This window comes from Lissotriton helveticus, chromosome 8 (genome assembly GCF_964261635.1).
Source record: "Lissotriton helveticus chromosome 8, aLisHel1.1, whole genome shotgun sequence".
Taxonomy (NCBI): Eukaryota; Metazoa; Chordata; class Amphibia; order Caudata; family Salamandridae; genus Lissotriton; species Lissotriton helveticus.
The window spans coordinates 210,926,056-210,952,833 of NC_136069.1; the positions used below are offsets into that span (position 1 = coordinate 210,926,056).

The 26,778-nt window shown below is 43.3% G+C and overlaps 1 protein-coding gene across 6 annotated transcripts in view; it reads right to left on the reverse strand.

The window, feature by feature from the left end:
• Window positions 1–26,778, reverse strand: part of SON (SON DNA and RNA binding protein) — a 661,708-nt gene that overhangs the window by 397,193 nt on the left and 237,737 nt on the right. For all 6 annotated transcript variants that reach the window (XM_078656944.1, XM_078656949.1, XM_078656946.1 and 3 more), the window contains one exon: window positions 7,867–8,010. In XM_078656944.1, coding sequence (XP_078513070.1) covers window positions 7,867–8,010 — 144 coding nt within the window. The remainder of the gene's footprint in view (window positions 1–7,866; window positions 8,011–26,778) is intronic.

A 26,778-nucleotide genomic window follows, 5' to 3' on the forward strand; every position in this document is an offset into this window, starting at 1 on the left:
TTAAAGAGTTTAATTCAATGGTAACTCAGATTTATTATTTAGATAATTAGAGAGAATTACAAGTGATTCCCATTAAAGTCTATTTTGTGCATTAAGAGAAACAGATTTTTACATAAAATCTACTTACCTAATTAACTGCACCTTTTAGTTTCAGTATAATTGTTAGGTTTGGTAAAGCAGACTGTTGTCATTTATCAAATGATTTCATCTTTGCAACGTACATACAATTTTCCACACCAGCGATATTTAACAAATCTTTTATGACATGTTATGCAGGTTTTTTGATGTTGAGACTCAAAGGAAATAGCAGTTGACACCTCAGTCCCTAAATTACGGTTATCTTAAATCAGGGCAAAATGGTTTTTGAGTGTCTTTTTCCAATTTTCCTCTGTGTGTCTTGGCACCAATGTACTGGGATCGTTCGCCTATTTTCCGACAGATTTTCCCAGGTTTTGTACTATGATGGCTCAATGATACTGCGGGCGTAGCGTTCTTTTGCAATTATTTTTTATATATAACTTTGGGAACATAATTCAGAGTATCAAAAACAAGCAACACGTGGTCAATTTTCCATCACTGTTTTGGAATTGCTCTGCCTCTTTTTCAGTGCATTCTACGTATGAGGTTTCCTACCGATTGCTGAAGCCCAATCCGAAAGGCTCAAAGAGGACTGCTCGGTCCCTAAACTAAGGTGGTCTTCAAAGAATCTCGCTAGAGTACTATGATCTTTAGCCAATTTTGTGACTATGTTAAGTTTGCTATTTCAACATTCTGAATATCTTTAGTGAAAATTATTTTTCTGAGTTTTGCGCTAAGATGACTTACCTGCTCAGTGACAATGCAGGCCCATCATTTTTAAGCAAAGTCTTTATAACTTTGGGAAAGTAATTTGGAGATTTAATCACATGCAACACGTGGATCTGGACCCTGCATCACCGTATCAAACACCCAGCACTTTTGTTCTCTAGTTTTTAGCTTTTTCCAGAGTTGAACTACCGTATGCTGGGAACAGGGTCATGTTGAAAATAGACCAGCCACGCACAAAGTGGCGAACGTATCCATACATTTTGAAGATGACATTTCTTGCTGAAATAAAAAGGTTCTTATAACCAAAAAAGCATGTGAAAAGTACAGAAAACACAAAATTAAGCCAGAGCTTTTCTATATAATCTGTGGAGCTGATGTTTGAGGTTCCTAGCACCAGATAATCGAAAAAAAATCTTGATTCTAACAGCCACTTTCTCCAGTCATTCACACAGTTTTTCTTCTTGGCACTGAAAAAGCTGATATTTAAATACTACTCATTTCTGTGCTATCAAAAATGATGGAAAAATAGAAAATCTGACAATGCAATATGTTTTTGGCCATTACTGGCTATGTTATGAGGAACCATGCAGACTCCAGCCATGGCAGATGTCCCAAAACGATACTGAAGAAGCTGTTCCATGTCCAACAACTAGATGGTGCAGCACAATTACCTAGGACAGGTCCAAGCTTTTGCTCAGAGCTTTGGCAATATGTGCTTTCACAGTGCGCTCTAAAGGGAACAATGAGGAGTTGAATCTATAGGAACTGGTCAAACTTGAAGACTAGGATTGATCCTTCAATGTGATACTTTTCAACATACTGGTGAGAATGTTTTCCTTTGTCTTGAACTCACTTGACGAGTAGTGGAGTGAAAGAAGGCTGAGAAAACATGGAGATGAAGGCATCATTGCGGCTAGTCTTTTCAGGAAGCTGCAAACCCTCAGCAGGGTTATCAAGGAGTCCAAACCCCCTAGATCTCTTTTACATTATTGGTAAAAAACATTCTTTAACTGCAACACTGCCAAGCAGGTTTTGCATACAAACAGGAAGAGGATCCTTTTCATGTTTCTTCTTTGATCCGTTAGAAAGCAAAATAAATCTAATCCCCCATGTATACGATAAAGAAATAGAGCACTGAGAAATATGTGATATGGATTGAATAAAAAGAAACATGTCAAAGAGGAGTGAAAACAGGCAGGGCAGTGGATCAAAATTCTTATACCATTAAGCACAATTTTGAATAATCTTACAGCTGCCACTACGTTGTATGCAAAATTGGAGGATTCATTTTGCTCGCTTTTACTGACAATATGGTGTTTCGACTAAGAAACTGTTCTGTTCATCCGTATACTCAAGTATTCCTCTTTAAAAGAGGAACTTTAAAAGCTATGCTCAGATGCTGTAGCCTCTGGATTATAATGTTCAAGCTGAGAATAGCTAGGTTAAAAAATGCCTCGAAGGGCATTTCCCCTTGTAAAATAGTTCCAATATACCTTACACAAGCAGAGATATTGAAAGCGTATGAGTGAAGAATTCATCGAAATTTTCAGCATGGAATTCAGGATGGTGCAATCAATTTAAAATTAGCTAAGCAACAGGAAAAATGTTCTTGTTTACCTATGTTTAGAGATATGTTTTGCTCTTTATTACCAAGTATTTTACAAAAGCTTCAAAACATTACCATGACCTAAAACGTATGCACTAATGCCAAGTAAAACCAGCCCTCAGGACCCTCGGTTAACCCCTTTGGAGCTGATGACTAGCTCAGCTCGTCATGAGCGTAACCTGCCGTGCGCTCATGACGAGCTAAGCTCGTCATGTAACGCGGTAATTTCAAAATTACCGCGTACAGCGGGAAAAGCCGCCACATTGATGCGGTTAAACACATAGCAGCAATACAAGGGAAGTGGCTATAATTAGCTGCTGTTATGTTTTAGCAATTTGGTGCTGGAGCAGGCCAATGCATAGGCCTTTTGATTTCCAAGGTTTGAGAGAGAAGAGAATCAGCCATCTGCAGTCCGATACTTGCTGAAAAGAACATTTTTGAGATGATGCTTCTAGCTATAGTTACTCAACTAGTGTTTAAACAACGCTGCTTCAACAAAATTTGCCAGGTACAGTCACTAGTAAACTTTGTGATAAAATGAGTTCTAGGCACCAAAAAGGAGTCTTTTGAGTTTAATCTTCTTCAAATCCGTAAGATTAGCTAAGTCTACAAAGGAGAGCAGATTCTCTTTTCTAGAAATAGGACTGCCTAGAGGATCACTATAATAAAAAAAAAATTGCAACGCAATACTCCAAGTGATCGATCACAAACCGTTGTGAAATTGAGGCATGTTATTGTGTCACTGTAGCTCTCTCGCCACCCCGCCCCATTTTTAAACTTTTGGGTTCTAAAAACCCTTTCTGTTATTTGATTGGAGCCTTCGCCAAAGCACTTCTGTGCTCCCATAACCAGCAACATAAAAGTTATCCATAAGGAGAAAGATCTATCTCACCCTAAAGAAATAGCATGTGGCAGGCTGTTGTGCCACTATCTGTTCCATCAATTTCTTTTTTGGATTCATCTTCCTGGCCCTTGTAATTGCGTCTTGTCACAAAATAGCACTGAATAATTGGATTCAATGAGTAGAGTAGCCTCTAGTGTACACACACACAGGATTTATTAATGCTATTAAAAGCAACTTTTAAAAATGAAAACAAATGCACCAGATGAGCAAACACAACCACCACAATTATGCAATACCTTCTGCTTAAGTGTTGAAACATATCCGTTTTTTCCAAGCAGATCCAGTAGGCAGGATGTTGTACACTGAACTCCTAGGCAGAGGGTCAGGATTCACTGTGCTTCTTGCATAGCACTGGGAGTCCACTAAAAAAGCTTCATCTCACAAACAAGGACGCTAATGTTCTGGTAATTTCTTCCTTAAAATTCAGCTTCAATGGAGAAGGGGTCCATAGCACTTTTCCCCCACCCCACAAGGACCATTGAGAGTAAACCTTGGACCCAAGAACATTTCTCATGTCATTTAAGAATAAAGATCACACCAGTATTTTCTCAGTATATCCCCAATATCCCTAATCATTTCAGAAAATAAGGTTAATATTACACTGAGTCCAGGATCCTGCCTGTACACATAATAGTAAGTGACTACTTTAGCTCACAGAAGGTAGGACAGAAGGAAAACGCAATGAGTGAAGCTCTTGGAGTGAAGCTTTGGGAATGAGGTGGCAGGGATAAGTACCCCTAAGGCTGGGTATTGAGGTTCCATATAGGAGAACGAATAATGATACAGCTCCTACCAATCCCTTCCTCCTTCCATCTCACAGCTAGTGGCAAAGTAGAATTATATTCCTCTCTGCCTACCCATGTATCTCAAGCCTTTTCATAAGGAGTTCCTTTAGCTATTTATTTGACCGCATACAATATGTGCTAGGGTTTTCCTGCTACTGCAGCAGAACATTCAAGAAGCAATTATGTTTTCAGAAAACCAGTTAAAAGCACCAGAAACAGAACACCAAATGATGCTGAGAAGTTTGCAAGCTACTTCCACCAGCTTATATTCATTCTGACTTGTATAGTTACAACCTTACATTTTCTGGCAGATGTTACAGAAGTGACGAGCACCTTTTGCTCATTTCATCACAGAATCATTCTGCCATTAATTTGACTGCCACCTTCAGGTACAACTACACTCAGTCCTTTTTGGTCTCATACTTCCTCACTATCTCTGACCCGACAAATGTTATGTTTTGGGAAAGGAACCTTATGAGGGTATAATTTTTCAGCCTCTAAATAATGACCAGTAAATGCAACAGGCCATATGGTAGAGACAAACATATGAAAAACAGCACAAGTCTCTTGGAGGAGCATCATTGCAACCATCTTCATCTAGATCATAATAATCCATAAGTGAGTAAACTGGGACCTATTCAGGAATTTGAATAGAGTCTTCCGGACCTTTCAACCTCCGATGACGTTCAAAAGCCCAGTGTAGGGGGGTGTGACAGCCATTTAGTTAGGCTTGCCGCGCTGAAACCTGGTGCTCAGTGACAAATACATATATATAGCCATGTCCTATGAATAAGAAATGTGTATGGTACTTGGGGAACTTTTGTCTTTCATGTAAGGCTTCCGAAAAAGCATACATGACGATATGTGGCTAAGTTTCTAACAGCATCTAGAGAATTCCTTATGGGATCTGGGATACACAAGAAGGGATCGACAGAGAACTTCTTTGCACGAGGTACCAGAATAGGCAGCAGTAATTCATTTGGCTGCTAGATTTGTATGAAAAAGAAGGTTGTTGGGATCAACTAAGTCAAAAACACACAGAAATATCAACTCTTCTTATGTTGCCGTAAGAAAATAAAAAAAAATATTTCACTCGTGAGCAGGTTAAAGATAGCAGGATATTAAAGAGAAATTTAATAACTAGGATTAAGGACATTTGTATTATCAGCTGGAAAACGTCAACCATCAGGTTCTTTTCAATCCAAAAGATTTACTTCTACAGTACATCAAATGCACAGAAAAGCATATTACAAAAGTGGTACACCCCTTAAAAAACTTGCTTACCTACTTTTGGGCCGCCTACCCCAGACAGATCGCAGAGGCCCAGGCCATACTTCATTTAGGTTAAAGGTACCCTTGATCCCCCAGTCTCTGCATTACGGAATAAAAATGATCTAAAAGATTAAACAACCATAGCTAAATCTCTTGAAAAAAATATTAATTTCTGCAATCCACTTTGCTACACTATAAAATCTATAATATATGAATGTGAAAACTATACTCCATACCTCAGTGTTTCCAAAAGGGAGCCCTCCAGGTGAAATTTACTTGCACTTAAAAGGTTTTTCACATTTATTTTTGATGATCTGAATTCAGACCCCTTGGCATATTAATGAATAGGAAATTGAGTTGGCAATGTAAAGGACAACCTACTATTTCTGCAGAAATATCTGTTTCCACTTAAATGAATTTTGTTCATGAATTCAATCCCACATTTCTTCTTAAATCCTATGCAATAACAGAATATGTTTCTTTGGAGCTTTGCGGCTGCTAAAAACAAGGTAACTTTGATATGAACAAATACAAATCATGTGTCCATGTTTTTATAGCTTGGACTGAAAGTAGACCAATTATTGTGCCTCCATATAGGACAAGCTAACAAACTGCTAAACACATTCTCTCTACACAAAGAAACACCAGTTTTAATAAGTGCAAAGTGTCAGACAACTGCAAGGGATATTTTTGAATCAAATGCATCAGAAGTGAAATGATAAAATAAAACAAACAAGGGAATAATGGAAACAATAAAAAACAGCATATTGGTCCATACAGTAGCGGCTGTATAACAGAAAAACTTGTTGAAGGCCCTACTGGATGCACATTTCATAAATTACATTTACGACAAATCTAGTTACTCAACAGCTTAGCGAGCCATCCATGTTCCCAATAAGACAGATCACCAATCATAACAAGGGGAAATCAAAGAGCAATAAGCAGATAAAAATGTTGTTACGAACAAAATATCATATACCAGGGCAATAATACAAACGTTACTATGAAAAAGTAGGCGTAGACTAAAGCAGATGGAAACTAGAAGAGCTTAAAGCGACACTGGCTGAGCATCCATAAATCCTAGTTTTAACAAAAAACTGGATAATGCCAATTCACATGCCATGTATTAATCAGGTTACAGTTTTCAAAGTGGGTTAGGGAGTCATTAGGTTTCGTGGGTTTCCTGAGGGAAATCATTCAACAAAATGGCAGAGCCAAATATGGACCTCATTTATGTTCCTTTGTATCCCTACGTAATCCAGAAAGTCAGGGCTGAAAATCCATACAGTGAACATTTGTGATCATGCTGTGGCACCATATTAGTCAAAGTTAAGGCGTCGTGTATCTGCTGGCGGTATACTACTCCACACACTGATTATTTGCAGGAGATGCCGTCTGGTCTACTGCTGTTTATTCCATTTTGGAGGATAGATGACTTTGAAAGATCAGTCACACAGTTGATTACAAGATGGTCGAGTTTATTATGTCTTATCAAGATGAATAGGCTAGCATGATGATGGTTTAAGTCTTCCATAGTTCAAAACTTTTTGATGTACATTGCACTCCAAGAAGCCCATGGTAAATGTTGAAAATCCAGTTGCGGTATGTCACTACTGCTGCAGTTTGGAGAAATAAGAAAGTTCAGGGCAGGGACATTCAGGTGACTGATTTTAATTCCTGTTCCTGATATTTAAAACAACATCTTTGAAGCATATTTGCATTGTTTAGGTGGGTTCTTCTAGTGTGCCTATGGATGCAGATACTGCTTGGCAGGGAATTGGGGTGTCACAGTAATGATAGAGCTCATGCTTTAGGCTAATACACAATCAACCACACAAGACACATTTAAACTCCTTCAGATAAAGTCGCAATGATATATGTCAGATATCTATGTTATAAGGCACAAGTGCCAGCTCCTGGTGGGCAACCTTTTCTTCTAGTATTTGGGACTGTTAGAGGCGATGCTATTTTGAGGTGCAGAGGTAATACTGTCAAACATAGGCACCATAATAACTACATTGATGATCCCGTAACACTGGCCTAACAGCCCATGGCACAGATTAACCACATGCTACATCAGTCACTTGCAGACCCAGAGCAACAGGTGTGAGCATGGCACTCCAAGGGCCCACACAACAATAACTAGGCAGAGAGGCACCATGCCTGCAGGAGGCGGGGAGCTGTGAGGTTTCCTGCGCCAACACGTATTTTTATGATCATACCATCCCACACGGTTGATTCCCATTTCAAATATCTGATAACTCAAACCACTACCACAACTACAATCTATCCTCCTTCTTAGCTACTATATTAAATAATGAGCAGGAATTCTTATTTCTTAATTGACACATTCGAATATTTTATTAGCAAAATAGTTATTTCCTCCTAAACAATCTAATTAGTTCGCTTCCATTAAAGTCATTATTAAAGTAAACACAATATACACCTCAACTCGCAGTGATTGACCAAACCGTTTAAATAATGGTACTTACATTTAAACTGAAAGAAATGGCTTTATGTTCATTGACTTTGAAAGGATGATTAAAGAAAGGTCGCGCTTCGTCTTCTTCATCGGAAACATGAGGCTTGTTCACAACCTCATCATCTTCCTTGCTTTGAGCAATCTGTTTACATTTCTTTACAAAATAAAAAGAATGCAGATTAAGCATCTACATTGTACATGCAAGGATTATGCAACTGAAACTGTTAATTCTTTACAACAGTTGACATCTAAATGGAACGAAGAATGGTCCAGCTTGCTAAGGATATAAAATTAATACTATTTATACATGTACATGGGGCACGCAAACAGATTTTCTGTAGTCTAAGAAGCTCCTCGGACATTTTGAATAGGTTCCTTTAGGGAATTCTAGAGACCGGACGTTTTTTTAAAGAAGTCGTTCATTTGACAGAGAGTTCTACTAATGTCGCAGATTAAGGATGAGGAATATGGTTTATGAATTTAAAGAAGACCGAGCCGGCGGAGAAACAGTAGGTTTTCCTTCTCCATTATGGGCTCTTCTTTAATATTCATAAACAATAGCAAGCTACAAAGGTGAACGTGGAGACAAATGTAAGAGTCTAAATCTACTGATCTGTTTTAAACAGACATGTCTCATTCCTGGAGTAAGAGACGTCATTTAGCAAATGTGTGCCTCAATCTCAAGGCGGCTGCTATGCAAATCTTGGGTCATCGATCATTTCTCAAGTGTGCAGCAGAGGCTACTTTACCTTTTGTGGAATTAACCACAGTTTACCATTAAGACTGTCATTGGCTTTTTGATAACCGGTGAAAGCACAGGCTACAATCAACTGACTGTGGATCATTATAAAAACACAAAACCAGTTTTGATAGACCGGTTATTCACAACTAGTGTGTTTAGTGCTAATTTTATGCAGAAAATACTGCAGGGCTACTAAAGTTTAAAGTAATGTTTCACTCAGGTGCTCTTAAATAGGAAAAGGAAGCTAATGTGAAATGTACATTTATTTCTGGGTGGATGGGCAGGTTAGTTAATAAGAAAAATGTTAAGAGGTTTTCCAGTATTGGTATCTTTTATAGATTCACGTGTGTGTAATATCCCAGTTGTCAAAGAAGTCTCATGGTAGACACAGTTAGCAGAACATTGTCAAACATACAGAACAACTAATCAGAGCAAACCTCAGTCAGGTCACAAAGCTCAGATTTCATAGTACTAGTGTAGAATGATTTTATGTTAGAAGTGTGCCCGAGTTGCGGGGAACTATTTCAACTAGAAGGGGGTTTGCCCTCTTACTCCACATGCACCTAGGCAATATGAACAGCAAAGAACAAAAGATAGTTCGGCGGAATTAATCTAACTGAAAAAACAATTTTAGAACCAGCAGGAAACTTAAATTAATCCTTCAAGGGAGAACTTATTCTCTTTGAACCATTTATCTTGTTAAAGAAACACAGTTGGGGGGAACGGCGGGTCGCAAGTGAATTTATGAAAGATACCAATACTGGAAAACTTCAGTTACAGGAAGTAACTTTTTTCTCATATATTATTGGATCTTTAATAGATTCAGGTGGGTGAATCAGAATAGCGAGAAGTAAATGAACAATTATTAATATTCAGTGTTAGTAGGTTAAAGGAGAAAAAGCCCTTACCATACTTAAATAATGACACCGGACTGCTAGTCCCACAGCACATCTCTTTGCGACATTGGATCTAGGCAGTAGTGTTGCGTTATGTGTCTATTCTTCCAGGCTGCTGCTCTGCATATGTTCAGTATGGATACACCAGCAGAGGGGGCTGTAAACGTAGGTACACTTCTTGACAAATGGGCTTGAACAGTCCCTTGAAATGGCGGGCCTGCTTCTTTATGACAGAACACTATCGCCGAAGACACCCAATTGAGCTAAACTCTGTTTTGATTAAGGATGACCTATCTGTGGGTCAACATAAGCCAAGAGTAATTGGCCAGACTTCCTTATTTGTTTGGATATTAAAAGAGGTTTACAATTTTACATGGAAAAACTAGAGTATGGAATGTTCTCTCTGCTGCATTAAGGAAATTTGGAGAAAAAGTCTTTAGAACTCCTGGTTCATACTGCTAAAAGTCTGATGATACCTTCAGTGTAAATGCAGGTTAGTTGTTAGGATAACCTTATCTTATTAAAATTGGAGGAATTGTTCCTTAATAGTAAAAGCTTGAATTTCGCTAACCTAGCTGACATGAGGGCTAAAGGGAGGCCTACTTTCCATGAGATGTACTTCAGTTCCTCCCTATATCTTGGCTCAAAGGCCTTCTCAATTAGTGGAGAACAAAATATATTTAGTAGCCTTGATGGAGGCGGGTGTCTTCTCGGTGGTTGGACCCTGAAGAGGCCTTTAAGAAATTCCTAACTAAGCCTGTTAGACCAAAGGGATGGTTTGTTCCATGTTCTCTTGAAGCGAGAAATAAAGCCCAAATATACTCTGACTGAAGCATGAGTGAGGCCAGACTTTGACAGGTGCAGAAGATATGGTAATATTTGTTAAGGGAGAAAATCTATTAAATGTAATTTCTTTTGAGCACACATGCGCGCAAAATGCTTTCATTTTGCAGTCTACGTCTTATTGGTGGACCCTGATATTGCTCAAGGTAGTATTTCTCTACAAGCTTATGAAATGCCCAATAACTAGAATCCATTATATTTAGGAGCCATGATGACAAATTCAGAGAGCAAGGGTCTGAATGGAGAATTTGCTTGTTGGAGAGATACAGTAGGTTTGTCTTCCAATCACATTTGTTGCTTTTCTGAGAGAAGTAGCTCTGCAAACCAGTAGTCTTGGCAAACATTAATTACGAAGTCTAGTTCCCACAGCCTTTCCAGGGCTTCCTCTTCCTTTACGACAACACCCTTAGCATTAGTGGGATTGGGGGAAATTCATATGCAGAGGCCAGTGATCAATTTTTTATCAAAGTAAGCATTCTTTCATGTTCCTAGTAAGGGGTGTCGAGTTTAATATTGGCATTTCCAGTTCTTCTTCTCAGCTGTTTCTTCTCAGCTGATCTGAATTGGATAGGCCTGGAAGATGTGCCACTCTTATCTAGATTGGACATTAGAACACCACATCTCATTTTCTTGTGTTTCCTTGGATAATTTGAGGGACTGTGTTCCTCCTTGTCTGTTTACATAATACATGCATGCTGTATCGTCTGGATGTACTAAGATAGACAAATTGTGCATTTGTGGCCTAAAAGAGCGGTACCTTAGAGTCACGGCCCTCAACTCTAGGATGCCGATGTCCATTTGGGTCCTTTCTCTAAACATAATCTGTTAACTTGCAGCTCTTGCAAGTACTGAGGTGTCCCTTATGACAAAGTGAGCTTCTCCTTGGAACAAAAGACAGGCTGACCATGGTGTGATTGGGCTGAAGCCACCAGGTGAGAGCTCTTTTTATCTCGAACTACTCTTTAATTAAAACTCTTGAATCCATACCTCGGACTTGGCCTGACCATTAAGCTGTAATGTTTGATATCCTCCTCCAGCCAATACCTCAGGCCCAAAACACTGCCCCTAGGCCGCTCAAAGCTCGAGCCTGGAACAGAGTTAACTCAGATCAGCTAAAGCACCAACTCAGCACCTCACAGCTGGACTATCCAGAATATAGAGATGAAGCAGCTTCCATCTAACTAAGTGGCATTAGTCTGCCATATCATTTCTGGCTCTCTATGAGACTGATGCACTCCCAGCACCAAAAACGACATCCCGTTAGTACACAGACCACCTCAGAAAACAGAAACAGCTCTGTAAACATCAATGGCACCTATGGAGAAAAGATTACAGAGGTCGAGAAAAAATAAAATATAAACAGACCCTTGGTAATCATAGAGCCTTACTTGCTTGAGAAAAATCTTTGCATTACACCAAACACTTTGAAACTGCCAACAATTATTTGAAATAACTAATTGGGACAGTATTTAAACTGACAAAGGCCCCTTGCATGAATAAGGTCAGGATAGTATCTAAACTGACTGAGGCCCCTAGCATGAATAAGGTCACTAACAGGCAAGAGATGTGCGATTATAAACACAGGGCCCCACCTTATAGACGCTAATTTCCATTTAACGTGACGCATTAGTGTTCTTAATAATATTCCATTCCCTTATCTATATAAATTCAACTATTCATATAGGTCACAGTGTCGTATTTAGAAAGAAGAACAGCATGTCAACTACTATCTATAATCCCCAACTTTCATGTGCTAAAATGTGTGAAGGAAGAGAGAGAGTACCTCATGGTAGAACCGCCGAACGGGGTTGCTCGCTAACAATTACCAGTTTACCCTCTTATCATTGGTAACTCTCTCTCAATAGTGAAAAGAAGAAAAAGGAGAAAGGAAAAGAAGGTGAAACCAGTGTTTGTTCACCTTCTGAAGAGACACAAACAGTAATGCTCACTCGCGCACAAGTCAGCCAAAAAAACCCCAGTGAGAAATAATAAGTGTAATTCTCACCATTTAAAATTGAAAAGCTTGCTGGCCACTCCAATTTTATTCTGGGCTGCAAACTTTCCAAACTAAAATTGGTTCCTGTTATAACAAACCTAATGTTTCATTGCCAACATGTTTTGTTGCTTGGATTTTGTCGCAACTTCATCAGGGCTAACAGGGGTTCATCCTTTTACTCGTTCACTTTGTGTTTAAATTCAACAACTGGAGGTTGCGAAGTTACAACATACCCACACACCTCCCTTATGGGTCATCCGTGTCAGCTGATCACATTCCCCTGCGAAACCCATCCATACTCTGGAATTCGCTGTCGCATCCCACCGGCGTGGTTTAGGAGCTCCGACCAAAACCACGCCGGTGGGCCATCACGTTTGGTACTCTGATCTATTCAAATGTATTACTATTTTATACGCCATGCACTGATCGTGTATTGAAATTATAGTATGATCGTATTTTATGATTTTATAATATTTTACAGGTATCTTTTATGGTTATACTTATTTTAACAGAATAAAGAATTTTGAATGATTGACCATTCAATGAGCTATTCCTGCTTTGGAGAGAGCACGGTCCTTGCGTAGCTTAGCAAAGAAAACACATTGCTGCTGTGTCTTATGGAAGGGTTTTTCCCCATCAATGAAATACATGAGGCCTCTATTTAATTCATATTGTGAAAGAGTTCTCTCCGCCACAGAGTCTGGTTAGAGGGAAGAACATTTGGAGTTCAATAGTTTCATTGATGTGGAAAGAAGAGAAAACCTTGGGTAGAAGAACAAGTTACTTACCTTCGGTAACGCCTTATCTGATAGAAATGATCTAGTTGCAGATTCCTTACCCCAGAATAATCCCCAGGCATCAGACTGGATGCAGATTTCTTTTTTTCCCTGCACACCAGTAGGTAGCATCAGTGCTGGAAGTGATGAGGGCGTTGAATTCAGTTTCTTTTCAAAACTTCCCTTGCCAGAAGAGCAGAGCCACGAATAGCATGGGCCACTGGTGTGTGAAACTAGTGCACTTGAAAGGGGAACAGTACCATACTCTGTAATCCATTCGCAGAGCAGGGAGGATGGGTGTGTCAGTAAAGAATCTGCAGCTAGATCGATATCTACCAGATAAGGCATTAACAAAGGTAAGGAACTTGGATATCTGATAGAGATTTCTAGCCGCAGATTCCTTACCTTAGAAGTGCTACGTAAACATGTGCAGGGAGGCCTTGAGCTAACGCAGTGGTTGCAGCCTCGGCTTTGGTGGAGTGAGCACGAAAATCCTTCAGATTGTTGGTTTCTGGCCAATGCGTAGCAGATTTTGATGTAGAGCACTATCTATAAGCTTTTGTGGGGTCAGGGTAGAACAACATTGCTCTCTTTGGGTTTAGCCAATGGAGTTTGTTCTCTTCTTTAGAGGGGTGAGTCGGAGCGTAAAAGGTAAGCAAGGTGATGGATTAGTGTACATGAAAGGGAGTTACCACCTTTGGTAGGAAGGATGCTCCATAATATGAATGTCAGCAGCCCTACATGCCAAGAACAGATGCATACTGGTAAGTAGCATATTCCGTTTGAGGCATGTGGGCTGCTGAATTCATATCTGTGCATAGACTGTATAGCAGTATCTCCTCTAGAGGTGGTTACCTGTGCCAGCTGCAGCAATTTGAAAGAGTTTTGAGGACAGCCTGGCCTACAGCAGCTTGCTGTTTTGCTTGCACGTCTACACAGTAGTGTTTTGTGAAGGTGTGTATGGTAGTCTATGTGGCTGCTCTACATATGTCTTCAAGAGGAATATTTCCTAGGAAAGCCATGGATGCCCCCATTTTTCGCGTGGAGTGTGCTCTTGGGGGGACAGTTAAAGTGCGTTTAGCCTTTTGATAACATATCTGAATGCATTTAACTATCCATCTGGCTATTCCTGACTTTGATATGGGATTCCCTTTATGTTGTGGTGAAAAAGCAACAAATTGCTTTGTTTTTCTAAATGATTTTGTTCTATCCACATAATAAAGCAGAGCTCTCTTGACATCCAGTGTGTGTAGGGCTCTTTCCGCTATTGACTGGATTTTGGAAGAACACTGGCAGTTCTATTGATTGATTAATAAAGTAAAGTAAGTAAAGTAAAGTCCACATTTGTAAAGCGCACAATCACCCGTAAGGGTCTCTAGGCGCTGGGGGGCCGTCGGGAAGATTAAGCGAGCTATTGCCCAGAGTCACATGGTGCTGGGCTGACCTGCCGCCGGAGCCGGGGATCGAACCGTGGTCCCCAAATTCCAGCATCAGTCGCCCTGGCCGCGGCGCCACACCTCTTCCACCATATGGAAACTGGATACGACCTTTGGCATAAACTTAGGGTTTGTTTTAAGAACTACCCTGTTAGCATGTATTTGCATGAAAGGTTCTTGAATTGTTAGTGCTTGTAGCTCGCTAACTCGCTTGAGTGAGGTAATGGCAATCAAGAATGCCACCTTCCATGTTAGAAATTGCAAATCGCAGGAGTGTAGAGGTCCGAAAGGAGGTCCCATAAGTCTGGTAAGTACTATGTTTAGATTCCAGACTGGGGAAGGTGGGTGCCTTGGAGGAATCACCCTTTTAAGCCCCTCCATGAAAGCCTTGATTGCTGGTACTCTAAACAGTGAAAGGTGTTGCCTGTTTTGAAGGTATGCTGCTGTAGCAGCAAGGTGTAGTCTTATTGAAGAGTATGCTAGTTTGCATCTGTGAAGATGCAGTAGGTAACATATGATGTTCTGAATGGAAGCATCTAATGGGTTGATTTGATTATTGTTGCAGTAAATCACAAATCTTTTCCATTTAGCTGCACAGCATGCTCTAGTAGTTGGTCGTCTTGCCTCCTTAATGATGTTCATGCAGTCTGGAGGCAAGTTAAGGTATCCAAATTCTAAGATTTCAGGAGCCAGATCTCTAGGTTCATCTGATTGGGATCTGGGTGTCTGATTTCTCCATGGTTCTGAGTTAGAAGATGGGGTGCGAGGCGCAGCCTTTGATGAGGAACTACTGAGAGTTCCAGGAACGTTGTGTACCATGGCTGTCTCGCCCATGTGGGAGCAACTAGGATCAGTGTGAGTGACTGTTGCCACAGTTTGCGTGCCACCAGCGTAATCAGTGGTGCTGGGGGAAAAGCGTACGCAAATCTGCCTGACGAGTTCATCCATATCGCATGACGACTGATGTGGGAACCTGGCGGCAAAGTACCGGCATTTTGAGTTTTTGTTTGTGGCAAACAGGTCTATGTCTGGATGCCCCCACTGATCGAAGAATGGTTGGAGAACTTTGGGGTGAATCTTCCATTCGTGTAGTTGTTGGCTGTGTCTGCTGAGCAGACCCGCTATTTGATTGTCTTTCCCTGGGAGGTGTTCTGCCAGGAGAAAGATGTCTTATGGAATTGCCCACTTCCATATGCTCTGTGCCAAGTGGGACAGCTGTGGGGAGTGCGTTCCTCCCGGTTTCTGGATATAGTACATGGCTGTCATGTTGTTCGTCCGGATCAACACAGTCTTGCTGTACAGGTATTTTTGGAATGCTTTTAGAGCTAGGAATATTGCTAGCAACTCTAGTTGGTTGATATGCAGTTTCTTTTGTTTGATTGTACAGAGCCCTTGTACTGTGTATTGAATTAGGTGGGCTCCCCAACCTGTCAGTGATGAGTCTGTTGTTAGTACTAGTTGTGAAACTTGCTCTTGGAACAGTCGCCCCTTGGAAAGGTTTAGTGGGTTCCACCACTGCAGAGAGTTGTAAGTGCGACTGTCTACCAACACTAGGTCTATTAGTTGTCCTTGAGCTTGGTTCCACTGCCGTGCTAGACATTCTTGCAATGGACGCATTTGAAGTCGGGCATGGGGGACAATGAATATGCAGGACGCCATCATGCCTATGAGCTGCATTAAGACTCTAGCTGGCAAAGAGTGTTGTGGCAGAAATTTGCGAATGAGTATCTGCATGCTGGCTATCCTCGCTGTGTTTGGATATGCCTTTGCCACTGAGATAGTTGTATATGGGATGGTTGTAGAATGCGATTTTGGGTAGTTTATCAAAAACCCTAGGCTGTGTATCAGCTGAAGTGTTTGAGACGTGTCTCTTGCACACTGTTTGTAGGATTTTGCTTGTATTAGCCAATCGTCTAGATATGGGAACGCGTGGATGTGTTGCCTCCTGAGATGTGCAGCTACTGTCGCGAAGCATTTTGTAAACACTCTTGGAGCCGTGGTTACCCCGAAGGGGAGAATTTTGAATTGATAGTGTTGACCTTCTATTGTGAACTTAAGATATTTCCTGTGAGCTGGATAGATGGGTATGTGAAAATACGCATCCTTGAGGTCCAATGTAGCTAGGAAGTCTCCTTGCTGGAGCAGCGGGAGCACTTGCTGTAGTGGGATCATATGGAAGTGCTCCGAAAGTATGTATTGATTTAGGGGTCTGAGGTCCAATATTGGTCTGAGTGAACCGTCCTTCTTGGGAATAAGGAAGTATAATGAGTATACTCCTGTCCCTAGGTGTTGGAAAGGGACTGGCTCTATGGCCCCCTTTTCCAGCATGCATTTCACCTCTTGTTGTAACAGGGTGATGTGTTCATTGGACATAGGACGGTGTCTGGGTGGTATGTTTGGTGGAGTAGAAGTGAGTTCTAGGCAATAACCATACTGGATAATTTGTCTCACCCACCTGTCTGTGGTAATGGAGTTCCAGACAGGTAGGAACTGTTGAATCCTGCCTCCGACCGGTGTTAGGTGGTCTGGAGGTAGTGTGATGAAGTCACTGTTTTGTGGCAGTGGAGGCTCTGGTGTTATTGCCTCCACGTCCTCGTCCCTTATTGTTGCCCCTATAACCTCCTCTGTTGGAGTTCTTGTTAAAGGAACCTTGTGTGTTGCTTTTGTATGTAGATGAGGTTTGTGAAGTATTGCCTCGTGTAGCTGCTCTGTATGAGGAGCGTCGAAAGGAACCTCTGTGTTGTTGAAACTGCAATGCACCCATTGATTTTGCAGTTTCCATATCCTTCTTCATTTTGTCTAAAATGGTGTAAAGTGCAGGCCCGAAAAGGAAGTCTTGATTGACTGGTTGGTTAAGAATGGTGGATTGCACCTCGTTCTTAAAGCCAGAAAAGCGCAGCCATGCATGTCTTCGTAATAAGACGCTCGTGTTAATGGACCTGGCTGCAGTGTCTGCTGCGTCAAGCGCGCATTTAATGGAGGCGTTTGTAATACATTTTCCCTCCTGTATGAGGTCAGTAGGTTGTGCCTTGAAAGGCTCAGGCAGGTGTTGCATCAAACTTTCAAGCTGGTCGTAGTGTGCTCTGCCGTAACGAGCTAGTAGAGCTTGTGTATTTGCAATTCTCCATGAATTGGAGGCCTGGGATGCTACTCTTTTACCCGAGGCCTCTAGTATTTTGGACTCTTATCAGGAGGTGGAGCTTCTGCTGTGGTCTATGAGTTGGCCTGTTTGCGTGCGTTGGCCACCACTAGTAAATCTAATGGCAACTGTAATGTAATGTAATGTAATGTATGTAATGTAATGTATGTATACTTGTAAAGCGCACTGTTACCTCGTTACGTGGTGTCCTGGCGCTGTATACCGCTGGGGAACCCGTCCTGGCTTTCCCTGTGAGAGGGCACCCCAAGGTGAAGCCAGGCATCCCCGGCGTTGCTAGGGCCGTTGTGGAGATTAAGCAAGCTATTGCCCAGAGTTGCAGAGTGGGACCCATGGTTAGCGTAGGCACCTAAGCGAGAATTATCGAGTCCGCGAACATTGACCCAAGACCCTGCCGCGTCGGGAATTGAACCCTGGTCCCGGGCCGGCCTCTGCTTCAGGGTCTGCCGCTTCTAACCAGTGAGCCACACTTCTCCACTGACCTCTGATATAAGTAGGGTCTGTAGGGGCCGCTCTAGATTTCTTTTCAATCCTGGGATTGATTACACGTGCTCTGGCTGTATCTTTAAATATGTCTGGCGCGTGTTTTAGGACCCCTTTCAACATAGGAAGTGTTCTGACATTTTTCTCAGTAGTAGGGAATGTGTCAAATAAAAAGTCCTCTTCTATAGGTTCATTGCGCATGTCTACGTTGTGGTACTGCGCTGCCCTATCTATTAGCTGGTTGAAGACAATGGTGTCATCAAAAGGTGACGGCCTTGTTGGGTATGAGGAGGTGTCAGGGATGGGATGCGTGTCATATGGATCAGTGGGTTCTACCCATGGTTCAGTTTGAGGTTTTTTTTTTTGCAGAGTTTTATATAGCGCGAACTAGACCCGAACTGAACAGGATAGTTAATATCATATTGGGGATCTGTGTCGCCCTCATTGTCCCCAGAGTGAGTGGGAGAGTAAGGAGCAGAAGGCATAGTAGGCATAGTGGGATAGAAAGGAATGAAGGGTCTAGAGGGAGAAGTCCCAAAGTCCTTTTTCTTCAGAGGAATGGGGGAATGAGGCTCAGTGTCCAATGGCCTCTTTTTCCTGTGTAAAATAGTAACTTTACCAGTTTCAGGGTTAATGTATATTTTTGCCTGATCCTCTGATGGCTCTGGGTGGAAGAGTTCTTCTTCCACTGTCCGTGGCTGTGTCTTTGACTTTTTTGGCTCAGTCTTTTTTGGATCTACCGTTGCCTTCGGGTCGACAACCTTTTTTGGTTCAACGACTTTCGGTGCCTTATTGCTCTTCTTCGGCTCGGGCTGTTTGTCTGGCTTGACGATTTATTGCGGATCGACCGGATCTTTAGGTTCGGTGCGCTTTCTGTGCTCAACAGATTTTTTAGGTAGACTGTCTTTTGTCGAGTCGACGATTTTTCTCGGGTCGACTGTTTTTTTAGGAGCACTTGTTTTCGGGTCGGTGCCTTTGTTTGGCTTGATAACCTTTTCCGGCTGGGCCACAGGCTTCGGTACGACGCCCACTGTGTCGGCGACCTTCTTCGGTTCGACGACTTTTGGTGCAGCGGCCTTCTTTGGGTTGACGGCTTGCTTCGGGTCGGCGCCCTTCGGTTCGGCGGCCTTCTTTGGTTCTGCGCTTTTTAGCTCGACGGCCTTCTTCGGGTCGACGCCCTTGGGCTGTACGCCCTTCTTCGGTTCGACAACCTTTCTGGGTTGTTGAAACTTCTTCGGGTTAACGTTACTTGGACCTGGGGTGTCTGAAGGCTTATTCTTTGTTTTCGAAGCCGAGCCGGACGGCAGGGCTGCCGAATGGTGTTTTGGATCTTGGCTAAGGCCTTTAGGCGATGCCTCGATCGGAGCCTTCTGTGACGGGGTAATTTGTGTCGGGGGCAATGTACTCACGATTTGCCCCAGTGGGATTTCGTCATCGGAGTCCGAGTGGTCCTCGACGGTGACGATCTCTAGATCCGAATCTTCTCCTTCTGGAAGTTACTGTTCATCCTCGAAGATGTTGTCTGGTTCCGGTGCCTGACGCTGCATCTCTTGCCTAGCGGCCCGTCGAATCCGGATCGTTTTCTTCGAACGGAATTGGGCACAGGCTGGGCAGGTTTCTTCCTTGTGGTCTGGTGATAGACACTTGTTGCATACTGTGTGTGTCTGTCAGTATGCGGGAACTTGGAGTGGCATTGTGGGCACCTTTTGAACGGGCTCCTTTCCATCGACAGCAGGCCCACGTGGCGTCGAAAAGGCCCAACGGCCCGCGTCGACGATCGAGTCGAGATGGAAAGCTTGATCGAGTCAAGAAGTACCGAGTGAGAACAATACCGTCGAAGTCGAAGGCCTTTTGGCCTCTAGAAAAGTTTTGTTTCGATTCCGAAGTTGGAGTGTAGGAAAAACATCCGAACCCAATGGCGGGAAAAAACAATCTGAAGATGGAGAAGATGCTCATGCGCACTATTGTCCAGGGGAGGAGCCACCTATCGTGATATTTCGAAGACTCTTCCAGGACAACAAGGTGCAATCATCCGGACCCAACACTAGGCGGCGATCTATGCACAGATATGAATTCCGCAGCCCACATGCCTCCAACATAAAAGAACCTGGGAGACGGGTGCAGAAAGAGGGTCAACTTGTCTGTCTGTACACCATGCCACAAACTCAGACTTATACCATTTTGGTGGATGGGCACCTTGCTATCAAGAGAACATTACAGACTTCAGGTGGAAGGTAAAAAAAACGTCAACTGCTGCAGCTTAATCTCCACGTATAAAGTAGAGAACCCTGCCCTGTTGCTGTAACAGAAGATCATCCCGAAGAGGCAGCCTGATCAGAGGACCCCGTGCTCATGCTCAACAGCTCGGGATACCAGACTCTCCATGCCTAATCCAGTGCCACAAGGATTACTTGGACCCGGTTGATCCCTATCTTCTTGAGAACTCCGGGCAGGAGCGGTACTTTCGGAAAGGCATACAGGAGGTCTGAGCCCCATTCAAGACGAAACGCCCATCTGAACTAGAGCTACCTTGGAAATTCCAGTGTGCAAAACTGCCGACAATGCGCATTCTTGACAGAGGTGAACACATCCAACCAAGGCTCTGCCCATTATTCGAAGAGACCTTGTGCCACCTCAGGATGAAGATGCCATTTGTGAGCAGCTAGGTATCCACAAAGGAGTTGGTCTGCCCTGGAGTTCAGAGAGCCCGCCAAGTGTTTAAACGCCAGAGATTAGCCCCGACGTTCCAGGAATGTCCAAAGATGCAGAGCATCTGGACAAAGGGTCCACGACCCTACCCCACCCGGTTTGTTGCAATACCACATGGCAGTGGTGATGTCCGTGAACACTTGTACCAGCCTTCCTCTGATTGAAGGAAGGAAGGCCTTTAATGGCAGCCAGATCGCCTGGAGCACCAACAGGTTGATGTGGCGTCTGGATTCCGCTGGAGATCAGAGTCCTCTGAACTCCACCTCTCCCAGATTGCTGCCCTGTCCTAGAAGTGATGCATCTGTCACTACAGTCAGCTTCGCTTGGGGAAGGGAGAAGGGTCTGCCACTGTTGCAATTCATTAGCTACCAGTGCAGATCTTTTAAGGTTCTCTCCGAGATCTGGACCATGTTGGAGATTCCATTGATGCTGTGCCCACTGGAACTTTAAGTCCCCCTGCAGAGTCCTCACATGACAGCAGGCACTTGTCACAAGGAGGATGCAGGAGAACACGAGGCTCAATAGCCTCAGTCGTACCAAAATCCAGGATAATGGCTGAAACATTGGTATCATAGCCTGAATATCCTAAAGCTGCACTGTGTCCAGAACAGCTCTGATGAAAGGGAGCACCTGAGAGGGAGTCGATTGTGACTTTGGAATGTTGATAGTGAACCCCACCGAGTACAGGTGGTTTGTCGTAGTCTGAAGGTGGGGGATGACTGCCTGAAGCGAGCACACCTTCAACAGCCAATCGTCGAGGTAGGGAAAGACTGGAATCCCTAACATTTGTTGATTAGCTGCAACCACTTAAATCATATTTGTGCATACCCAGGAGTAACTGGCAAGGCCAAAGGGGAGAACTGCAAAGTTAAAGTGCTCTTGGCCGACAGTGAATCGCAGGTAAAGTCTATGAGCAAGCAGAACAGGAATATGGAATTATGAATCATGCAAGTCCAATGCTACCATTCAGTCTCCCAGGTCCAGGGAAGACAGGACTTGAGCGAACATGAGCATTTTGAATTCCTCCTTTTTCAGGAAGAAATTTAGATGGTGCAGGTAGAGGATAGGACAAAGGCCTCCATACTTTTTGGGGACCAGAAAAGTATAAGGAATAGCAACCACAAGCTACTTCTGGTGCTGGCACAGTCTCTACAGCCATCCTGGCCTAGAGAGCCAACACCGCCTGATGAAGCAAGGAGAGGAAGTCCTCTATCAGCTTGTCGCATGTAGGAGACATGGGTGGTGAAGTGGTTACAAAGGGGAGTGAGTAGCCCCTGTGTACTAGCTGCAAAACCAAACAGTGGGGATGTTATTGACCTCTAGTGGTGCAGGTGATGGCTTATCCTGCCTCCCACTGGATGCCCATGAGGGTCAGATGCCATACGGAAGGGGTTTGGAAGCTGCAGCTGCCAAGGGGGGTGGTTGACTGACTACCTCTGGCTGCCTGTCTCACGTGGTCCATAAAAACTGAGTCATCGCTACAGGGGTCGCTTCTGCTCCCGGAAACAAGGAAAAAAGCAGAGCCTGTCCAGGTGCTGGCAGATCTCAAATGTCAATGCTCCCACGTCTTGGACGAGGTGAAGTCGAAGACCTCCGACTTCTTTGCAGGACTTAACAGAGGGGCCCGATGACTTTGAGCGAACTAGGATCGTGGACTCCAAGATTGATCCAGGGACCTTACTCTCGAGCTGGACCGAGAGCATTGTGGCATCGCTCGTAGGGAGGCAAGGAATTTGAGGGATTGCGCCCTAAAGGCTGTGGGGGGCATGGCAATCGGCGCAGGTATTCGCATCGCGGTCACATTCAAAGAACAAGAGGTATACAATGTGCGGGTCCGTCACCGACATCTGTCAAGCGTAGGCGCTGCAGTGCTTGAATTTGGTCTTCCTAGTGCACATTGCTTCCAAACCAGGAGAAGAACTCTCAAAAAATCTTTTACAAAACGTTGCAAAAGCACAGTTAAAAAGAGACTGAAGAGATAGCTCTCTTTGTAACTGCTCTGTCGAGGAAAGAAAATAACTAATGTGAGGGCGCTGGGGTGGTGCCTATATAGACACTGCAAACGCCATGTCTGACATGGGTGCAGGCTAAGCCACATAGAGCTGATCGACGTCACCAACCGGCGCGCAGGGTTATTGCTTACAAAATAATTTCTGGATCCAGTCTGACGCCTGGGGAGAATTCTACGGTAAGGTTTATGCGGCTAGAAGTCTATCAGATGTAGACATCAAAACCAGGAGTTGCTTGTGATGAGACTTTATTCTGCATTGCCTAGTAGTGGAGTCATCTGAGATTAAGATATGAGCTGTAGGTGTAGGTATCCTTTCCTTCTCACTCTACTGACCTCCCAGAAGCTGATTCTTGGCAACTACACTCATTCCTGTGGATCATAAAGTTCAATGTTCTCTTTCCACCCTTGGTTTTCTTGGAAGATTTCACATGGTGTGTTCCTTGCCTGGGATTTGAGAATCAGAAAAGCACATGATACAGAGGTCATGTGGATCCTGATCGGGTTTCTTCTGCCAAAAGAAGGGAATAATACAAATCAAAATGTAATACATAAAATTATTTCCTTATCGAATTCACAGGAAAACACAGAAACCAAAGAAAAATGTTTCTATGAATGGTTTCATAGAAGAAAAAAGCCTAAAATGAAAAGCGCAGCACAATAAAAAAAGTTGATGCAACTGCCTCTGGCAAGGCATGGCATTGCAGGGTATTATTGGTATGAGCTTCGTTGAAGAATCACTATTCATTTTTCATTAAAGAAAAAAAACGTTTACGGACAAGTTTTTTTTTCTTTTCACTCATTAAAAGCAGACTTTTTGGCAGCGGTTCAGTCCCTGCAATCGGGTAAGGCTATGGGACCCAACGGGATCCCTATTGAATTATATAAGCGCGTATCTGAGCTAACAGTCCCACACCTCTTGGCGATGTTTTTACATAGCCCGAGTAGGGGGGAACTGCCACAGGATCAACGAATAGCCACAATCGTTGCAATACCGAAACATGGCAAACCCCCGGATGAGTGTACGTCATATCGTCCGATTTCCTTACTCAACGCGGAAGCCAAGATTTTAGCTAAAATGATTGCCAACCGGCTAACTGCGCATCTTGAAAATGTAATTCACCCAGATCAATCATGGATATCCTAGTCCCCCTAACTACTGCATCATTAGACTTGACAGGACCAGCAAGACAGGCGGTGGAATCGCATGCATTTACAAGAGCAACTTTTCAATTAATAAAGTCACCGCCCCCTCTCTTACCACCTGTGAATACATCTGCCTTGATGTCATCAGTGAAAACAAACTTGTATGTTCACTACACATCATCTACCACCCCCCCGGGGACAACCTCACCTTCTCCCAACAACTCATGGACACAATCTCAATCAACTCTGGACGGCAAAACACACATTTACCTTGGTGATTACAATCTTCACTGGAATGATTGCAATGACGCAGTGGTTAATAGCCTCAAAAATTTCCTTAACGCTTCTGACCCCACCCAAATTTGCAACAGCCCGACCCATGACAAAGGCTCCATCCTCGACCTTCTCATCTCCAAAGAAGGCACTATTCAACTTGATTCAATCCAACCCTGTGACTGGTCAGATCACCATATTGTCACATACTTCATCAATGAAAAAGTTAAACGTAACCCGGTCCAATCCTCCAAGCCCAAAGTTTGGAAAAGAGACCTGAAGAAACTCAATCCAAACTCTTTACCCCCTAACAGCTGCAATCTCCTACTCCCCCCCTACCGGCGCTACTGACGTTCAGTGCTTAACTGACCACTACCTCAACGCTATGACCTCAATAATCAATGAGGCTGCACCGATGCAACTAAAAAGAGTCTCCACCAAGATCTCCAACCCTTGGTACGACGGGAGTCTCAATGAAGACAGACGGGCCATGCGAATGGCAGAGCGCACCTGGAGATCTGTTCCCTCAGCACTGCACCTAAAAATTCTGAAGAAAAAGAGAAACGCATACTTCAGGAAAATAAGACGCTCAAAATCAGATTTCTTCAGACTCCAGCTCGACCAAGCAAAAAACCGTCCAAGAAAACTGTTCGAGCTAATCCGAGCACAATCCAAGGAACAACCCCAGGCAGTCGACATTATGGGCAATGCACCTTCCTGTGAAGATTTATCTGCTTTCTTTAACCAAAAAACTGACAACATAAGAAGCGATCTCCTCATTGACGCAAGCCTTTACTCCAAACCCAACTGCATAACGCCCAATGAGCCAAAAAAACAATGCGACATGGTCATCCTTTGGCACTTACTCTGAAGAAGAAATTGACAGACTACTCAGCACCCTGAAACCATCCAATCACCTTACTGACCCTCTTCCTGCTAACGCGGTAAAAGACTTCATCCCTTTGCTCCTCCCATTCTGGACTAAAATTATCAATAGCTCACTTCAACAAGGAACCATCCCTGACTCCCTCAAAGTTGGACAAGTTACACCTTTACTAAAGAAACCAACAGCCGACCCCACTGATCTAAACTACCGTCCTATTACCAACATTCCCACTCTCGCCAATCTGTTGGAAAAATGCGTGCAACTACAATTGACAAAGCACATAGAACAGTTTGATCTCCTCAACCCTCATCAATCAGGCTTCCGAGCAGGGCACAGTACCGAAACTGCTATGACTCACATAATTGACGACGCCCTCCAAATTCTAGATCAAAATGATACCTGCCTCCTCATCCTTCTTGATCTCTCGTCAGCATTCGACACTGTGAAACATGAGAACTTACTCGAAATCTTAAACACAAGAATGGGTCTTTCTGGGACTGTTCTTCAGTGGTTCACCTCCTTTCTACACAACAGGTCTCAGAAATTCAAGAGCAACAACTTGATGTCCTCTCCAGTTCCTGTATCGTTAGGTGTCCCCCAAGGATCCTGCCTATCCCCAACTTTGTTCAACCTAGTCATCGAACCTCTCACCACCTTGCTACAAGCATCCAATGTAAACTTTCACATGTACGCCGATGACACTCAACTATATCTCAAACTACAATCCCCCAATGACATTATGCGTCTGAACTCAACGATCAGAAGCACACAATCCTGGCTGGCCGATAACCACCTCAAACTCAATGCTATGAAAACTGAGTTCCTTCTGATCTCACCTCCTGCGAAAATCTCTAACTCAAACACCTAACTGCACTCAATGTCCAACCGACCATCGTGGATGCAGCAAAATCCTTAGGCATAACACTTGACGCCAATATCAACATGCAGCAGCATATCAGCAAGGCAACTAAGGGAGAAAACTTCCAAATAAATACCTTGAGGAAACTTAAACCCTTCCTCCCAGCCAAAGACTTCCAAAATGCAGTACAAGCACTTGTCATCCCTCGCATTGACTATGGCAGCATCGCCCTCTGCGGTCTCCCCCTAACCACCACTGCACCCCTAAGAGCTTCACTAAACGCAGCAGCGAGACTCATCACTGGATCTAAAAAACACTCTCATATCTCCCCTGACTTTAAATCCCTGAACTGGCTGCCTTTTGAAGCCAGAATACATCTGAAAATTGCCTGCATGACGCACACGGCTATACACCTGGACTCACCCGGCTACCTCACTCAGAAGCTGACAATTTCCAGCGGCTCCAGAACTACAAGAAGCACAAACAATCTTCAGTGGAGGAGATGACCCTGGGCCTCATGGGAACAGTCCAGCCCAGAACTGGGGTGGCAGAGTGGGCTAAAGAACGGTGATGGATTAAACCCAGATCTTTTGACTGGGTGTGAGTGTTTGATTGATTCAGATGCTCCGTCCATCACCACCCCCTTTTGTACCGCTTTTGGCCGCCATAAGTGTGGCAGGGTATGCTCAGACGTGAGTCCCTTGCTCACTTT